General features: G+C 41.6%; 1 protein-coding gene across 1 annotated transcript in view; it reads left to right on the forward strand.

The window, feature by feature from the left end:
- The window catches only part of MYO3B (myosin IIIB), a 443,210-nt gene that overhangs the window by 283,820 nt on the left and 141,047 nt on the right, over positions 1-18,343 (forward strand). Inside the window, exons 31-32 of the mRNA XM_014545672.1 lie at positions 5,054-5,114; positions 6,049-6,148. Of these exons, the coding sequence (XP_014401158.1) occupies positions 5,054-5,114; positions 6,049-6,148 (161 nt within the window). The remainder of the gene's footprint in view (positions 1-5,053; positions 5,115-6,048; positions 6,149-18,343) is intronic.

Below are 18,343 nucleotides of genomic sequence, written 5' to 3' on the forward strand. Positions count from 1 at the left end.
GCATCAATCAGGCTGGCAGGGGAGTGGTTAGGGGGTGATCAGGCAGGCAGGCAGGTGAGCGGTTGGGAGCCAGCAGTCCTGGATTGTGAGAGGGATGTCCCAGATTGGAGAGGGTGCAGGCTGGGCTGAGGGACACCTCCCCATGCATGAATTTCGTGCACCGGGCCTCTAGTTCCATATAGGCACTCAATAAGAACACCTGAGTTGCCAGTTGGGGCTCAACCTCTGGCCAGTTCATGGAAACATGCTCAGGTCAACAAGGCATGTTTTACAAGAGCCATGTCCCCTTCTCTGATGTCGTTCCTTAAATGTCTTAATTTACTTTCAGAACCTGAACTGACTGAAGCCATTTCTGAAGATGTTTATGTTTTCTATTATCTTTCACTGTAATAACTTCATAAGGAAATTTGTATGACTTATCTAAAGTGTGCTTTCCTTGATATTCATGGGGCTCCTGTTATGTTAAAAAAATTTTGGTCTGAGCATATCTTTTGCAGGGCTGATTGACGCTGCTTCTTGGGAATAAGAAATTTACCTCTTCTTAAAAGCTCCATGTACATGATATTTTTCAGACCTATTAAAGAAGCAGGGACAAATCTGCTTGGTTATGCTGGTGAGCCTTTCTCCCAGGGCTATCAAGACGCGAGTATATAATAACTGCTCCCAAATCTAGAGACAGCAGGGAAAGTAACAAAATCAACCCACAATGAATTAGCTGCATCCTAACCTGTTTGAAATTAGAATATGCTTTCAAGTGTGAACGACTAATGGGTTTCTCAGTTTGTCTAGAAGCCATTTTAGATTAAAATTGATCAAAGATAAAACATAATGTTGCAAATTTTATCAAAGTTAATAAAAATTGCACAAAGAAACTTAGATGAAGTTTAGAATCAGAGAAAAACCAGTGTGTCTCTACTCCTGTCCAAGAAAAGAGTTATCGATTCTAACCCTAAAGTAAAAGAGGCCAGTTATAAGACCAGCTTGATTGATCAGGTCCTCAATGAGCACCCTGCTTCCTCTGTTATAACTTGATGTGTAATTCATTCTCCAGAGTATATCAGCCAACCAGTGAGGGGGAAAGTCCAGTCCAGATTATGCTCAATGTAAAAATCACTCGCTGGCATTCTACTTTTCAAATATGATTCTTTTGCATTTAGTTAGTGTAACTCAGCTCCCCCCAAAATCATCACCCCTCAACAAACTGGCAAACTGAATGTTGGAGCCTGCAAAGCTGAGACCCAGTCCCTAGGCACAGTGACTTCACCTAGTGCCGCCAGCCCGGCATGACAAAGCCAGCTGGCCTCGTGGATCTTTGCTGCAGAAGAAGAAAGATGTCAGGCATTCTCAGCAGCCGTGCACTCAGGAGCCAGCCTTCGTTCTGCCTCTCATCCGGCCACACTGGGACCAGGGTTTCAGAAGAAGGAATTAGACATGAATTTCATTTGGGGGCATGTTCAGGGCAGACGCCCAGCGGAAGAGTTCTCAATAGTGAGCGAGAGTTTCTGTCTCCCCTAGAACCCACGGTTCAATGAACTGACTGCAGCCGAGCAGCCAAGCAACCAGCCATGGAGGCAGTCTGCTTGAGACTTCAGTCGTGGCTTCAGAGAGGCTAGAGGAGCCCTAGAACTATTCAGTGAAGCACGTAGAGAGAGACAGCTACCTCCTGTTCACTACCCTTTGATAACCAACGTGCTGCTTCTGCAGTTTAGCATGTGATTTCTAATGGAGGCCGAGGACAGTGTTTCTCGTGTGCATGTGTGTTTTTTTTTTAATTTTTCCTACAGATTCAAGATAATACCACATTTTTAAAGCGAACAGTTCTTTAATATCATTTACTTACCAGTCTATCGTCAAATGTTCCCAGTTGTTCTAAGATGTGCTTTGCAGCAGTCAGTCCATGCCAGGATCTAGAACATTACATTGCATCAAGCTGTTACGTCCCTAAATCTCACGACACTCCCTCTTTTCATGACACTGACTTTTTAAGAGGTCAAGCCAATTCTCCCATAAAATAGCTCACCTTCTATATTTGTCTGCTTGATTCTTTGTGGTCTTAGCTTGTCCCTTTATACCTGTGTTTTGGGTAAATGGCAAATTAGATTTAAAGCTTTGATTAGATTCAAGTTAAATTAAATAAAATCAACTCACGGGGTTGTTGGAAGTATTCCCTGAGCTGTCCATGTACCCATGCTTTGCCGGGTGCCTGGTGCCATGTACACAAGTAGTTTGACCAAAAGAAAAAATATTAATATCCTGGGTGATGTTGAAATCTTTATATTGCCCCACATCACAAGACAGTGCTGTCTGCGGATTAGAGGTGCTAAGGTTGGCATTGGGTTAAGATGGTGACCTTCTGATTTCTCCCATGTGCTCCCCTTGGGACGTGAAGGAAGGAATCTGTAGGGTGGTTTTTTGGTATCATATGAATGTCCTGTTCCCCATCAACCGTTTGTCTTAAGGTTTTATTAGCAATTAATAATCCTTGCCTGGATCCATAAATTCCCTCTGAAGTCTTCTTTTCTGTCAGCAGGTCTTATGCTGCACTATTTACTAGTTATGACATGAAAAAGTCATGAGCTTCGCGTTCCTTAATTCCCATACCTGTAAAATGGGTATAAAAATCAAATCAAATCACAGGGCTGTTGGAAGTATTCCATGAGCTGTCCATGTATCCATGCTTTGCTGGGTGCCTGGTGCCATGTACTCTAGTTATTATTGTGCATTTCCATATTTTGGTTGTGGCACCTTGGAGAGCATTATCCACTCATTGCCAGTCTCAAGTCTCGGAGGCAGATGACAACACACCTTGTGAAACTGCTGCGGAGTTCAAGTAGTTAGACTTTTGAAGAATATTGACTTATACCATTTTAAAAGGCAAATTGGAATTTGTTTCAGATAAGCACTGCCCAGATCGATGTTTTCTAAGATGTGTTATAAGAACCAATGGGCCCCCGACACGCTCCATGGGAGAAGGGTTCTGTTGTTGAAATGGCATCTGGGAAATGCTGCCCATTTTCTTCCTCTTCAGGAGTTTCATTGTGCATATTATTAAGTTAAAAATTCTGGAAAGCCTCTCAGGAAAGAAACCTGCTTCACTGCTTAATCAATTATTCTCTCATCTATTTGCCTGTGGAAACTACTCACCCCTCCTCCACCTTTTCAAACCAAGTAACACATATAAGCATTACATTGAGCTGCTTTAGATTTTTCCAAAGGTTTGAATGGGGAGGGAGTCAGACTGATGAGCTGATTTCCAATGGAGCGTTGGAAGGGTCGGCCACTGGTCTTTGAATCCTGAAAAGCCATGCAAGCTTGAGGAGTTCCTAAGAGGTTAATTTATTTGTTGGTGCAGGAAAGGCAGAAATTGGAGACCCCATAGTAATTCAACAGGCGAACTTTCTTCCTTAGATTTTCTCCAAGTCTCAACTGGACTCCTAGAGGATATCAGAGTCCATCCGTCCTGTAGGTGCCCCACAGCCACTGGAGCTTACCTGGGCTGACAGAAGTGACTCCCTTGGGCTGATGCACAGAAACCAAAGGGCATAGAGGTGTCATGGTTCAGAGGAAGAACGGAGGTTTGTAGTCAGAAAAACAGGGTGTCATTGTCTTATCTCTACCAGGTATTCACCTTGATCTCTGGGCAAATTCCTCACTCTCTCTGACCTTCAGTTTCTTCATCTATGTGATAGGGACAATGGAAGCACTTAGCTCAAATGGTTGTGAAATTCTCATTAGATATATGAAAGCATTTTTAAAATATGGAGTGCTATATCATTGCTAATTAATTTTAATCTTCATGGCCCATATTTTGGGGGTCCACTAGTCATTCTAGTATTTATTCAACAACTTGTCAAATATTATTGAGCCACTTACAATGTACCAGACACTGGGTTAGGTGCTGATACAGATCTGATAAAGCAAATTTAGTCCCTGACTTCATGGAGCTTGCATTCCATAGTGGGGGACATATGATAAACAAACATAGGCACAAATAAGTATATCAGTATAGTCTCCTCTCCTCAGGTACTGATGTGATATTTTAAAAATAGGTTTATTGCTATAATCTACTATAAGTAGATGCACTTTGAAGGTAATATCCATGAACTGTTCTCGGAAAATTAGTTTGTCAGTTTAAATAAAGAATACGATTATTAGTGTAGAACTGAAAGAGACCTAAGATATAATTTATCTCGATCCATTTTATAGATGAGGAAAACTAGAACCCAGAACACTGGAGAAATTTACCCAGTCACATATTTTGGTTTTGTGTGTATGTGTATAGGAGAGAGAGAATGAGAGAGAGAATAAAAGAGAGAGAGAGAGAGAGAGAGAGAGAGATCAGGGTCTTGAGGCCGGGGCTCAGAACCCAGCTTCTCCTTCCCCTAGTCAGCTTTCCACTCTGCTGGGTTCCCCTGGCTTCTATTTTAACAGCGTGTTATGATTATCACACTTGATACAATGTGTTCCAATTACAAGAAATTGGGAATGCAGCACAATTGATTTTTTTTCCAAACTTTGCTCCAAGTAACAAGTATTTTAATAGATGTTAATAGGTTATCACTTTTTAAGTTTCTTGGTCTAATTAGTTTAGAAAACCCTGCATACTCCCCCCACTCTACTCTAGAAATCCATAAACGCATATCGTAATCGTAAAAGATCACGCCTGCAGTAGGGAAAGCTCCTAAACTCCGCTCAACTCAGCATTTCCCAAACTGATTTGACTACAGGATCTATTTTGAATTATTTTAACAACTGAAGTGATTAATGTGCTGGGTGGGTAGTGCATGCTTAGCCTTAACTTGGTCGACTTCGTGGTAAAGTTTGTAAAAGCCAATAGAAAATAAACCAAATTTGGTCACACAGTTTTAGAAAGGACAGTTTCTTGGGTCTTAGGATCCCGGGCTGACTGTGGATGTAGAGCAACGCCCTGCCCTTTTAGCCAGGGGCTGGGATGGAAACACTGGGAGCTTAATGAAGCAACTCTCTTTAAGTTTTTTAAATTATCCTTCTCAAGCCTTTTAAACATTATGATTATTTTTGTTTTTGTTTTTAGGCATTCACAAGCCCGGAGTTCTCCAAAAGAGTATGATGTCTTCACAGGATATCCAAACAAGGTAGCTGGATATCTTGATTTCGAGGTAACTGTGTATCTTTATTTCAGACTCATCCAAGTCGGTGGGTCTGAAGTCTGTCTGTGGCTGCTCGGTCCAGCCATCCGAACATGAAACTGTTAGTGATATTTTGAAGTCTTTGAGACAAAAGCCCAGCTCGCGAAAGAACTTGGTTCAGCAGAGAGACAGGGAGGTACAGCGAAGAGAGAATCAAAAGCCTGGAAATTCGCTGCTGAGAATAAATGCTAGCTGCTCCCCGAGGTGATTTGTCTGTGCACTCCACTCTCTGCAGATGTGAGAGCCTCTTTCTGAGCAAGGACCCGAGGTTCTTTGGTAGCACTTTGATATCCTGCTTGAATTCAATATGTGAAATGGAGGCGTCTCTCTGTGACTTGGAGCCCACAGCAGGCTTTGAAGTCGGATCCAATTTTTGCTGCCTACTATTTGATGTTGAAAGGATGAAATGAAGAAAATGTACAGTTTTTGCCAGTAACTCTGCTGAGCATATGTAAGATTAAAAAAACAAAATCCTTTGGATGATGTACTTAGAAATGTTAAGTAGATTAATACCTTCCTATAGGTTTTCTTTTTTCTTTCTTAGGGATAAACATCAAGTATAGGAGAAAATCAGCACATAGCTATTTTTATATTCTGGACTGTAATTAATTTAAGAAGGGGCTAGGTTAACGTGTTCAGAGGAAAAGGTGAATGAATGAAGTGAAGGGTGTCAAGACTTTGCTACCATTTGTCCCCAAGGAGAGCACCTCCACTCAATGGCAATGCGAGCCCGCGGCGACGTACAACATGACCCCAATATACTTAGCTTCCTCTCCAAACGGTCGGGGTTAGGGGTCCCTTAGTTAAATGGAAGCCGTGTCCTTAAAGTTGTCTTATCAGTGGATAAAAATAACGTTTTTCTTTCTGGGTCTTTCTGAAGCACTCAGTGTCTGGGACTGATTTGCTGTCTTCTCGGACATGCCATGCTGCTCCGGGTCACCCAGGACTGAGTCCCTCCAGGGGAGCCCCTGCAAACCCTGGTAAGAAGAACAATTTGATTGCTACTTCTACCACTTGCCTGCCTGTGTACTTTTAGTGAGTTATTTGGGCAGTACTGTCCCAAAGGCAGCACTCAGATAGTAATACGAGCTAGTGTTAACACAAATTTCAGGTGTGGGAAGCCACGAAGACTGGAAGCTGTTTGCCACCTACCCGTGCCATGTAAGTTTACTTTTCTGAGGGAAGAAAATGGATAGCGGAGGCAGAGGCCATACTTTTAGTTGTAAGAATCTTACATTAAGAAACTGCTTAAAACTTCATTTTGTTAAAGGAGAGATAAACAGCTGACGAGCTTTCAGTGGAGCAGATTATTCAAGGTCAAAATCTAGGGCTTGGTAAAGAATATGGACTTAGTGAGTAGGTCCGCTCTTTTGGCAATGTGGCCATTCTTCCAGCACGAATACAAACATCTTGCTGCAGTCATTTGAGAAATAACTATTTCTGGCCCCTTTTCTAAATTCTTTGCTACAGAATATGGTAAAAGTCATTTTGGGGGCTTATATGTGGCTAAAATCAGTACTTCTGGAAGATTGAATAGAAGCTTAATTATCAGAAATATTTATGAACCAAAAGATACTCAGGACAATGTAGATCATTCCAAAGAAAAAAAACTTTTTAACTTAAAATACCAACGTTACACTTACTGCCTACCTTATTTATTTTTCTGAAATATGCAGTAGTTTCTCAGGTCTGTCCAAATTGCTTCTTAGTCATTTTTTTCAGTGAGAAAGTAGTACTATATGAAGTAAGAAATGTATAAAAAAGTGTGAGGAGCTCTGACCGGTTTGGCTCAGCGGATAGAGCGTCAGCCTGCGGACTGAAGGGTCCCTGGTTTGATCCTAGTCAAGGGAATGTACCTTGGTTTCGGGCACATCCGCAGTAGGGAGCGTGCAGGAGGCAGCTGATGAATGTTTCTCTCTCATAGATGTTTCTGGCTCTCTATCCCTCTCCCTTCCTCTCTGTAAAATATCAAATATATATATAAATGTGAGGATATTCTATCCACATGGAACTTAAACTTCAGAAGAAAGACAAGAGAGGATGAGTGTATTATAGCAGAACTTTTAAAATGGATATACAGAAAATGATAAACTTGTCAAAGGAAATATTTTCCCCACAGCCAGACTGTGTTCAGGAATAAGGCCAGCATGAGGTAGGGGAAGGATTAGTGTAAAAAGAGGAAAATTTAGGGAAAATACATTGTGGTGGAACAAAATCCATTATGTAAGAGTCTAGTTGATGTTTTTCTCTATCCAAACAGACAATCTTTATCTTTTAATTGAGGATTTTTAGAACATTTACATTTAATGTGATTATTGGTATGTTTTGGTTTAAATCTATCATCTTGCAATTTGTTTTCTATTTGTTTCATTTTGACTGTTGTCTCTTGGCATTCTACTTTAAAATACATGTAACTTTAAAATACATGTGAAAAGAAAATTTTCAAGTATGGTTGAGTAGTCAAAGGCACACATTCTGGGGTCAGACTTGCCTAGATTCAAACCTCTGCTCTCCTGTGTATGTTAATCTCTCTCTCTCTCCCTCTCTCTCTCTCTCTCTCTCTCTCTCAGCAAATTAGGCCAGGATGCTGTAATGGTCATGACCAGCTCAGGAGGAAGGGCCTGGTGTGGGCCCAGAGCCTGAGAGAACAACAGACAGGGTGGCCCGCGCCCAACCCTGGAGCCAGAGAGAACAACCTGCAGGGGAGGGCCGGAGTGGAGACACAAACCCGCAAGGGGGCCGGCCCCCAGCCCCAGCCCCAGCCCTGTGGCCACAGCGCTGGGCTGCTGGGGCCGGAGTGGAGACACAAACCCACAAGGGGGCCGGGTTCGATTCTGATTAAGGGCATGTACCTAGGTTGCAGGCTCCTCCCTGGCTGGGGCCCAGGTCAGGGCTCATGCAAGAGGTAATCAATCGAAGTGTGCCTCTCACATTGATGTTTCTCTCTGTCTTTCCCTCTTTCTTACATGCTCTCTAAAAATCAATGGGAAAATATCATCATGTGAGGATTAAAAAAAGAAAGAAAGAAAGAAATGTCATATCCTATGAAAGAGACATCTTGAAAATGCCTAAAGAAAGTTGTCATTTTTTCATGGTGAAGGGACTAGAGTCCCTGTTAATGAAAACACCTTGGCAGCTGCACTGGCTGGCAGTGGCAGCAGCAGCGGGGTGATGGGGGTGGCACCTTCCCCTGATCAGCCCAGTTGCCTCCCACAGAGGGAGGCCAGACTTCGGCTTAGGCCCGCTCCCCATGGGATGTCAGTAGGATATCCCCTGGGGGCTCCTGAACTGTGAGAGGGGGCTGGCTGGGCTGAGGGACGCCCCTCCCCCTGCAGTGCATGAATTTCGTGCACTGGGCCTCTAGTAAAGTTATATAATTCCTTACCTTAGTACCTACACATGTAAAATGAAGGAAGCAGTAGTTTATAGCTGAGGAATAAATGAGTTAGTATAAGTATAGGGCATAGCAAAATGTCTATATGTGGTAATTTTTGTTATTGATATTATGTAAATGCAAAATTAATCTATAAGTATGAATAATAAAGAATCAAGTACTTATTGTAAAGCATTAAGTTTTAGTGGGATAGTTCAAGGGGAGCTAACATATATTGTATTTGAGGTAAGTATTAAAGAGGACTTGTTGGGTTAGTTATTTTTCACAATCTTTAGGAAAGTAACCCATAAAGTCAAACTTACTGTTTCACATCTGACATGCTGTAAATGGCTCATATGCACTTTCCTGTCATAATTATTCCTTCCAACCTAGATGGTTTCTATTGAATTTGCCACCATTACCATTACTTCTCCTTATACTCTAGTGGTCTTCCTACCTTCGTTATTTTCCTCCTTCAGTGTCTCTTATGCACATATGCCTGAGGAGCTTTTCTAAAGCATATACCCTGATCATCACATTCCCTTCCTTCATATGCTTCAGTGGCTCCCCATTGCCCCAGCATCAACTCTAAGTTGCTTTTAAAAAAATTTCTTTTCAATTACCATTGCCATTCAACATTATATTAGTTTCAGGCATACAGCATAGTGGTTAGACATTTATATAACTTGCAAGGCAATCTTCCTGATAAGTCTAGTACCCATCTTACACCATGCATAGTCATTACAATATTATTGACTATATTCCCCGTGACTATTTTGTAACTGCAATTTGTACTTCTTAATCCCTTCACCCCTTTCACTCAGCCCCCTCCCATCTGGCAACCATTAGTTTGTTCTCTGAATCTATGAGTTTGTTTCTGTTTTACTTGTTTGTTTATTTTGTTCACTAGATTCCACATATAAGTGAAATCATATGATATTTGTCTACCTTATTTCACTTTGCATAATACCTTCTAGTTCCACCCATGTCGTTGCAAATGGTAAGATTTCATTCTTTTTAATGGCCAAGTAGTATTCCATTGTATGTATGTACCACATCTTTATCCATTCATCTGTTGTTGGACACTTAAGTTACTTCCATATCTTAGCTATTGTAAATAATGCTGCAGTGAACATAGGAATGCATATATCTTTTTAAATTAGTGTTTTGGATTTCTTCAGATAAATACCCAGAGGTGGTATTATTGAGTCCTATGGTAGTCCTATTTTTAATTTTTTGAGAGACTTCCATTCAGTTTTTTTGGAATTTGCAATCCCATCAACAGTACCTTTTCTCCACATCCTTGCCAACACTTGACTTGTGATGTATTGATGACAGCCGTTCTGATAAATGTGAGGTGATATCTCATTGTGGTTTTAAGTTGATGATTAATGAATTTTTATATGTATATTGGCCATTTGTTTGTCCTCTTTGGAGAAATGTCTATTCAGGTCCTCAGCCCATTTTCAAGCAGATTCTTTGTTATCTTGGTGTTAAAAACTCTAAGCGTCTTTGCATGACATTCAAGTCTGTATCTGTTCTGGTCCTAATCTTATTTTCTAGTACTGTCTTCTACTGATCTCTTTCTCTCATTCTGTGCTTCAGAATATCCAAACTATTCTCTGTTCTTCGAGCATGCCCAGTGTGTTCTTTCTCTCCTGTGTGACTTTGTTCATGCCCAACCTGTCCTTCTTCCCTGTTCACTCTCAGAGTCCTCTCTAGTCTTCAGAGTCCACAATGGCTCCCTCCTTGTGCCTTTTGACATTTCTGATAGTACTTATCACATCCTGCCTTGTACTATAGTTATTTTCATGCATATACCAGGTCTGGGGGGTGTGGAAGGAGGCAGGGTTTAAGTAATTTGAAGTTAGTCAGGCCAGCTCTGCTCAGAGCAGACATGCAAAGAAGTGTTCAAATGTGGGGCTTGGACAAAGGCTGTCATCAGCCACTTAGTCAGGGTCTCAGAAGTGTCCTTAATTGGTCCATTTAAGCCTTACACAGGAGAGAAGAGCACAGCATACTCAGGAAGTGCATAATACAAATCACTTTGCCACTAATCTGAGCAGTGAAATTATTTAACTGGGCTGACAGGCATATACACAGATCTTACCTGATTTTACTGTGTAAAAATGTATTCCTCATGCATTTGTTCTTCTATTTATTTATTCATTTATTTATTCAAGAAACAATTATTAGCACTGAGTGCCAAGAACTATTCTGGGCCAGTACTTCTCAAACTATTTTGAAAGACCAGTTTGGGGTTTATTGTATTCATTTTCAATTTACAGTCTGATACTTTTGTGACAATAAAAATGATTTACTAGATAGTTGCACACTTATGTGTTGTGTCAATATAAAATTGATCAAAACTGTTCTAAATTTCTTACTCTAAATTAAATTATATTTCTTTGCTCATCTTGTTGGGATTGATAACAAGCTGTGGCCTATATGGTAGACCACATGTCACTGTTCTAGGCATGTGTGATACACCAGGGAACAACAGTCAAAAAATTCTGTCGCCCAGCTGGCATGGCTCAGTGGTTGAGCATTGACCTATGAACCAGGAGGTCATGGTTTGATTCCCGGTCAGGGCACATGCCCAGGTTGCAGGCTTCATCCCCCAGTGTGGGGCAAGTAGGAGGCAGCCGATCAATTATTCTCTCTCATCATTGATGTTTCTACCTCTCTCTCCCTCTCTGGAATCAATAAAAATATATTTTTTAAAATTCCTATCCTCACAGTGCTATGTTCTAGCAGAAGGAGGCAACACTAAACAATAAACATAACATATAAGTTGGTTTATGGGATGTTAGAAGAGTGAAGTGTTGTTATAGGGGAGAAAATAGAGCAAGGAAGATTAGGAGCGGCTGAAGTGCAGAAGATGGGCGGGTGCGGGAATTGGGGGGGTGTTACTTGGCTTCATTGAGAAGCTAGAAGAGTGGTTCTCAACCTTCCTAATGCCACGACCCTTTAATACGGTTCCTCATGTTGTGGTGACTCCCAACCATAAAATTATTTTCGTTGCTACTTCATAGCTGTAATTTTGCTACTGTTATGAATCGTAATGTAAATATCTGATATGCAGGATGTATTTTCATTGTTACAAATTGAACATAATTAAAGCATAGTGATTAATCACAAAAACAATATGTAATTATATATGTGTTTTCCGATGGTCTTAGGCGACCCCTGTGAAAGGGTCGTTCGACCCCCGAAGGGGTCGCGACCACAGATTGAGAACCGCTGAGCTAGAAGGTGGTGAGCTAGTTAATCATGTGGATATCTAGGACAAGAGCATAAAAGGCAGAGGGAACAGCGTGGCAAAGGCTCTGAGGAGAGAATGTGTGTGGAATACACGAGGAACAGAAAGAAAGACAACGTGATTGGGGCTAAAAAGACAAGGAAGACAGTGGTAGGAGGTGAGGAGCCAGATGATGCAGGTCCGTGCTTCTCAGTGTCCTGATGCAGCAGGTCTGGCTGGCTCCTGAGATTTTGCGACACCAGTGAGCTTCTGGGTGGTGCTGATATTGTTGATCTGAGGTCGGCGTTTTGAGTAGTGAGGGTAAATAAACTCAGTGAAATGGGAGCCACTGAGCATTTCAGCAGACAAGTGATGTGACCTGAATTATGTTTTAAAATGATTACTTCAGTTACTGGGTTAAGTGTAGACTAAAACATCATCACTAAATGAAATATCATGTATAAGTGGCATTGTCCAGGTAGCTGAAACTTTCTAAAACCTACGACTCCCTTTCATACTAAGAATACCCAACACAACTCTTGTTCTTAGCTATCTCAGGACATGATCATTAACAATTGACACACTGGCTATAATGCAGAGGATCCTTAAATACGATTGTGAAATGGGACCACCTACCCTTGAATTAAATGACCCTCAGCCATTATGATGTTTAGTGAAAGTGCCTGATTATTTTTACTTTCTTCTCTCTGAACACAAAGCTGACGTTTTTTTTGCTATTATTAATGTGCGCACTTTTTGTAATGTACTTTCCTTCCGTACTTTCCTTCCCCTTCTCTCTTTTTCTCCTTTGCTGTGGTCTAAAATACAGGTTTCCAACATTTTTCTGCAGGTAAAAGAATCACGGATCTGAGTAGGGTAATGAGGGACTCCCTCTGAGCGAAAGAAAGGAAACTGCCACAAAAGCACTACGTGCCTACTTCTGACACATGTTAGGTACCTTACCTCCATTTTCTTTTCTTAACATTTTTTTAAAAAAATTATCTTTATTGTTGAAAGTATTACAGATGTGCGCCCTTTTTTTCCTCATTGACCCCCCCTCCACCCCACACCCGCTCCTCTGAGGCCTTGATCACACTGTTGTCTGTGTCCGAGGGCTATGCACATATGCATATAAGTTTCCCGGTCAATCTCTCCACACCCCACCCCCCATCCCAGCCTTCCCTCTGAGATTCCACAGCTTGTTCCGTGCTTCTGTATCTCTGGATCTATTTTGTTCATCAGTTTATTTTGTTCGTTGGATTCCACATATGAGTGAGATCATGTGATACTTGTCTTTCTCTGACTGGCTAATTTCACTTAGCACAATACTCTCCAGGCCCCTCCATGCTGTCTTAAAGAGTAAGAGATCCTTCTTTTCTACAGCTGCATAGTATCTATTTTCTTAGTGTAAAGTACACAGCTTTAGTGTAACTCTGTGACTTGCTTGTCCATTTCCTGCCCTGGGTTTCCTGTGATACTTCACCTGAGTAAGGCAGTTCTACCCTTGGGTATCGTCCTGTCTACAGGTGGTATAAACTATTTCTATTTCTTTTTGTAAGTAAAAGTCATTGCACGTACTAAGACTAACTTTAACTATAACGCATCTTAAAGATGGAGCGTGGTACATTTTTAGGGAGCTGAGGAGCAAACAGTCCTATACCAGCCTCCGGAGGGGGCCCGGTTGGCATGCACAGCGTTGGGTTATGGTAGAGCCACAGAGCACCTAGTGTCAGTTCTGTCCGGGCCGTCCACCCCACTGCTGAGCAAACCACACACACTTTCACCCAGCTGCTTCTCTAACACCAGCTACTCCATTATTTGCCTTTACCTTTCTTAATGCTCGTTAATAAATTCTGTTGATTTTGGCATAAATTCAACTATCAGAAGGCTAACTTGAGCTGTTTTATCCTTGGAACTCTTCATCCTTAGAGTCACCAAACATCTCCATTTTTCTGGAACTGAAGAATTTTCCAAGATGTGGGATTTTCAGTGCTAACTCCAGGGCAGCCTCAGGCAAACTGGGACAAGTTGGTCACCCTATCATAATCCTGGAAGTTGAACTCGCATTGGGAAGGACTGTTTTTAAAAATTAGATCACTGTGTTAGGCAAGATAGGCCTTGGCTAGTGCTACAGAAATCGCCTCACACTGGCTGCCTGTGTGTGGAAGGGGTTGCAAGAAGTTTGCCAAACAGCCACCATTGGGATCATAAAGGGCTCAGCTGTCGCCCACTTGACAGGGAGAGCATGTTCCTCCTGCGGAGCTCAAAGGCAACATTTTTCCTGTTGGGAAAGCATGTGGAACCCAAATCCCACATGAGGGAACACTCCTGGGCCTCTCTGCCTTGCACCCAGTGCCTTAGGGAAGGAAACACCCGGACCTCCAGGCTGCTGTTGTAGCCTCACACATGGGTAGTCTCTGGGGCTCTGAGCCCCCTCTTTTCTGCTCCCACTGGGCTGAGGCATCTTTTCTTCTTGCCTAGATGCCATGAGATGCACCGTAAACCAGGGAGTGAATTGGTAGTGAGTCTGGTAAAGCCACAGCCTCGGGACTGTTCTTGGTGAGATGGTAATTACAGGCATAGAGTTCTTTCCTTTAGCATGGGGAGGTGGAAAAACGCCTTGTCAAAGGATCTTTTTAGATCTGGTGGTTCTCAAACTTCAGTGGTTGTCAGACACAGACTGCTGGGCCCATGCCATAGTTACCAAGTTTGCGGGGGGTGGGGGAAGCGGAGGTAGGATTTGCATTTTTATCAAGTGCCCAGGAGATACCATGCTGCCAATCTGGGGACCACCCACTTGAGAAGCTCTGATCTAGACACCCCCTATCTCAATGATATTACATTGAATCAGAAAAAGGGGACTTTATATAGATGGCTTTCTATCCATTCGTTTGTTCTTTCATTCATTCAACAAACACTTATTGAGCACCTACTACAGGCCAGGAAGTGAAATAAGACACCGAACTGACTAATGCAATTCAAATATCTTGGCCTTTGCAGCTGTTATTTTCCAAAGCAGATTTGGTAACAACACACTGAATGTCCTTATTTATCTCATGTGGTCTTATTTAAATCCTCAGGAAGTTGTCAAGAACAAATTATACATGTAGGTACTTGTAACTTTGCTGTAGAGGAAAAAGAAGGAAGTGTTCCAGACTCTGTGTCTCAATTTCTACAATTATTAGGAATTATTACCCTTAAAAGATATTTCTGTTTTATAAACTACTAGTAGCCCTGCCCACGAATCTGTGCGCCAGTAGCTCTCTGCGGGGCCTGGCTGCTCCGCGCCCGCTGCCCAGAGGCTCTCCGTGGCCCAGAGGCCCATCTGTGGCCGGGAAATGCAAATAACTTACCTCCCTGTTCTCAGGAACTCTGATAAAGGGCTTCCTTCCTCTTTCTCAGCCAGCTCACGCTGCCCACTCTCAGCAGCCGCCCCCCGGGACTGGGGGACTCCGGCGGGGCTGAGAGGTCTGGGCACCACCATCTTTGTGGAGTGATGGTTAATTTGCATACTACCATTTTATTAGATAGGATACTGCCTCCACCCACGTCATGCAAAGCAAAATTGCTCTAAATCTCATCAGATCTGAATATTTGCACGTATCTCTAATATCCATGTCATTACAGTAATGTTTGTTCCTTGGCCTTTTGCAAAGGGCTTTAGGCAAGGCCAGCATAAGGAGTGTACAGTTTGAGCGTATGGACCTGAGAGCAGAGGATGGAAGGACAGAGAGGAGGGATTATAGCTCTTCTAATCCCAAATTTAATCTCTAATTTAGTCCTGTTTATATGAATCATACACCTTTCCTATTTTGCTTAAAAGACTTTTCTAATTGTTACTAGGTCTGGGTTTGGGGTTTGTTTGTTTTGCTTTGCTTTACTTTGTAATTTGGAGACTGTGAACAGCATACTTGGGACATTGATTGCAGTTACAGTCATTTACCTCAACCAAGACCTCGGTGCAACATTGTGACTGTCTAAAGCAGTGGTTCTCAACCTTCTGGCCCTTTAAATACAGTTTTTCATGTTGTGACCCAACCATAAAATTATTTTCGTTGCTTCTTCATAACTGTAATGTTGTTACTGTTATGAATCGTAATGTAAATATCTGATATGCAGGATGGTCTTAGGCAACCCCTGTGAAGGGGTCATTCGACCGCCAAAGGGGTTGCGACCCACAGGTTGAGAACCACTGTTCTAAAGGAACTCTGTAGATACCTACCAAGAGGGAAAGACTCATTTTGGTGCCCTGCTTTCCCTGAGATTTGAGGATCCGGATGATAAGAAGGGAGGCTCTCCACATAGGTTGGCACAGTATCTGCTCCTCAGCCAGCTGAGGCAGTGGGATTCTGACCCTATCAGAGGAGTTGAGGCTGGAGAGGAAGGTGGCCACAGCTGGGAGAGCTGCTGGTTAGAAGCCATGGAGGTCATTTGTCAGCCATCATTCCTGAGGCCACATCCCTCGGGGAAAGCCTTGTGACTCTATTCTCATTCCTGCAACTTATTAAAGCACATTACAAAGTTGGAGAGTTTTTGGACATGATTCTGCTTAGATTGTTACTTGCAAACATGTGAGGAAAGTACAGCAGGAACTTTTCTGGGGCTTTCCTGAGTGCACTGGGTCAGGATGCACGTTTTGTGATGCTGAGTGAGATTCTGGCACTGACCCAGGACATCAGGAGTGCAGCTGCCAAGCACCGCAAGGTGCGGGGGTGGGGATGTGCGAGTCAAGTTAGGGTACTTGGCTTCCAGAATTGAATGTTGATGGCATGACTGTGAAACATGCCAAGAGTAATTTTATTTTTAAATTCTTTTCTTACTTGATTATTTGAAACAGCACACACTCTATAGACTACCCTGCTAACCTTAGCTACCTAGTTAAGAATCCTAGTTTCATTTCAAAGGGTTCTTTTCAACTTTCACATACAGTTGTATAATGGTAGAAGCAGAGTGATTGTTCTCTTTACCTTTGCTTGTTTTCCAAGATAGGAGTAATACATTTTTAAGTGTTTTTCTTTCTTTTTTTTTTCTTTTTAAGTTAATAGACTATATTAACTTTTAGTAGTTTGGGGTTTTCAGAAATTTGAGCAGAAAGTAGAGTTTCCATGTAATCCCTTACCTCATCCCCTCCCCCCAGTTTTCCATATTACTAATATCTTGCATTAGTGTGGCTCATTTGTTACCATATTGATATATTATTAATAACTAAAGTCCATAATTCACACTAGGGTTTAGCAGCATTATAGTCTGTGAGTTTTGACAAATATGTAATGACATATATCTACCATTCCAGTATCCAACAGAATCGTTTCATTTCCCTAAAAATCCTCTGGCTCCATATTTTCATTCCTCCTTCAGCCCCTCCCTCCCCCGAGCTCCTGGCGACTGCTGTTTTTGGTTTTGGTTTTTACCATCTTCATAGTTTTGCATGTTCCAGGATGTCAGATAGGTGAAATCAGACAGTATATGGCCGGTTTCAGATTGGCTTCTTTCAGTTAGCAATAGGCCTTTACGGTTCTTCTATATCTTTGCATATCTTGGTAGTTCTTTTTCTTTTAATTGCTGAAAATAACCCATTGTATGGATGTACCACATTTTGTTTATCTATTCATCTACTGAAGGACATCTTGGTTGCTTCCCAGTTTTGGCAATTGTGAATAAAGCTTTTTATAAACATTTGTGTGCGGGTTTTAGTGTATACATAAGTTTTCAACTTCTTTGAGTAAATACCAAAGAGTGTGATTGCTGGATTATATGGTAAGACTATGTTTAGTTTTATAAGAAACTGCCAAATGGTCCTTTGAGTGGCTGTACCATTTTTATTTCCCACCACCAAAGTATGAGAGTTCCTGTTGATCCTGATCCTCACCAGCATTTGGTATTGTCAGTGATTTGGATTTTTGCCATTTTAATGGGTGTGTTGATATCTCATTGTTGTTTTAATTTGCATTTCCCTGATGATGTATAATGTGAAGCATCTTTTCATATGCTTATTTGCCATCTGTGTATCTTCTTTGCTGAAGTGTATGTTTAGATCTTTTGCCCATTTTAAAATTGTGTCAGTTTTCTTACTTTGGAGGTTTAAACGTTCTTCGAATATTTTGGATACCAGTCTTTTGTCAGATATACGTTTTGCAAATATTTCTCCTAGTCTAGGCTTTTTAAAAATTCTCTTAACAAAGTGTCTTTTGTGCAGCAGTAATTAATTTTTTACTTATATAATCAGGGAGAAAATGTTTTTAAATAAGCCTGACACCCATCTTATCCTACCACCCACTTCCTATCCAAAAAAGTGAGAATAGGCTGAGAGGAACAAGTTAATGGGTTGTTCAGTAGTTGAATACATGAAAACCGTGACATGAGCATGTTCCCTAAATTAAGTGTAATTAATTTTAAGTGTTATAGGGAGGCAAGATAGACAGTCCAGAATTAAATAAGGGGCGGGGGGGAGGCTTGCTTATATGACTATGTGCAGAACCATGGTTAAACTTTTCTCCCAGTTTCCATTTTTATTTGACTCTCTTATTTCCTAGCTACTTACTACTCTCCTTAAGTAACAAG

This window comes from Myotis brandtii, unplaced genomic scaffold (assembly GCF_000412655.1).
Source record: "Myotis brandtii unplaced genomic scaffold, ASM41265v1 scaffold112, whole genome shotgun sequence".
Taxonomy (NCBI): domain Eukaryota; kingdom Metazoa; phylum Chordata; class Mammalia; order Chiroptera; family Vespertilionidae; genus Myotis; species Myotis brandtii.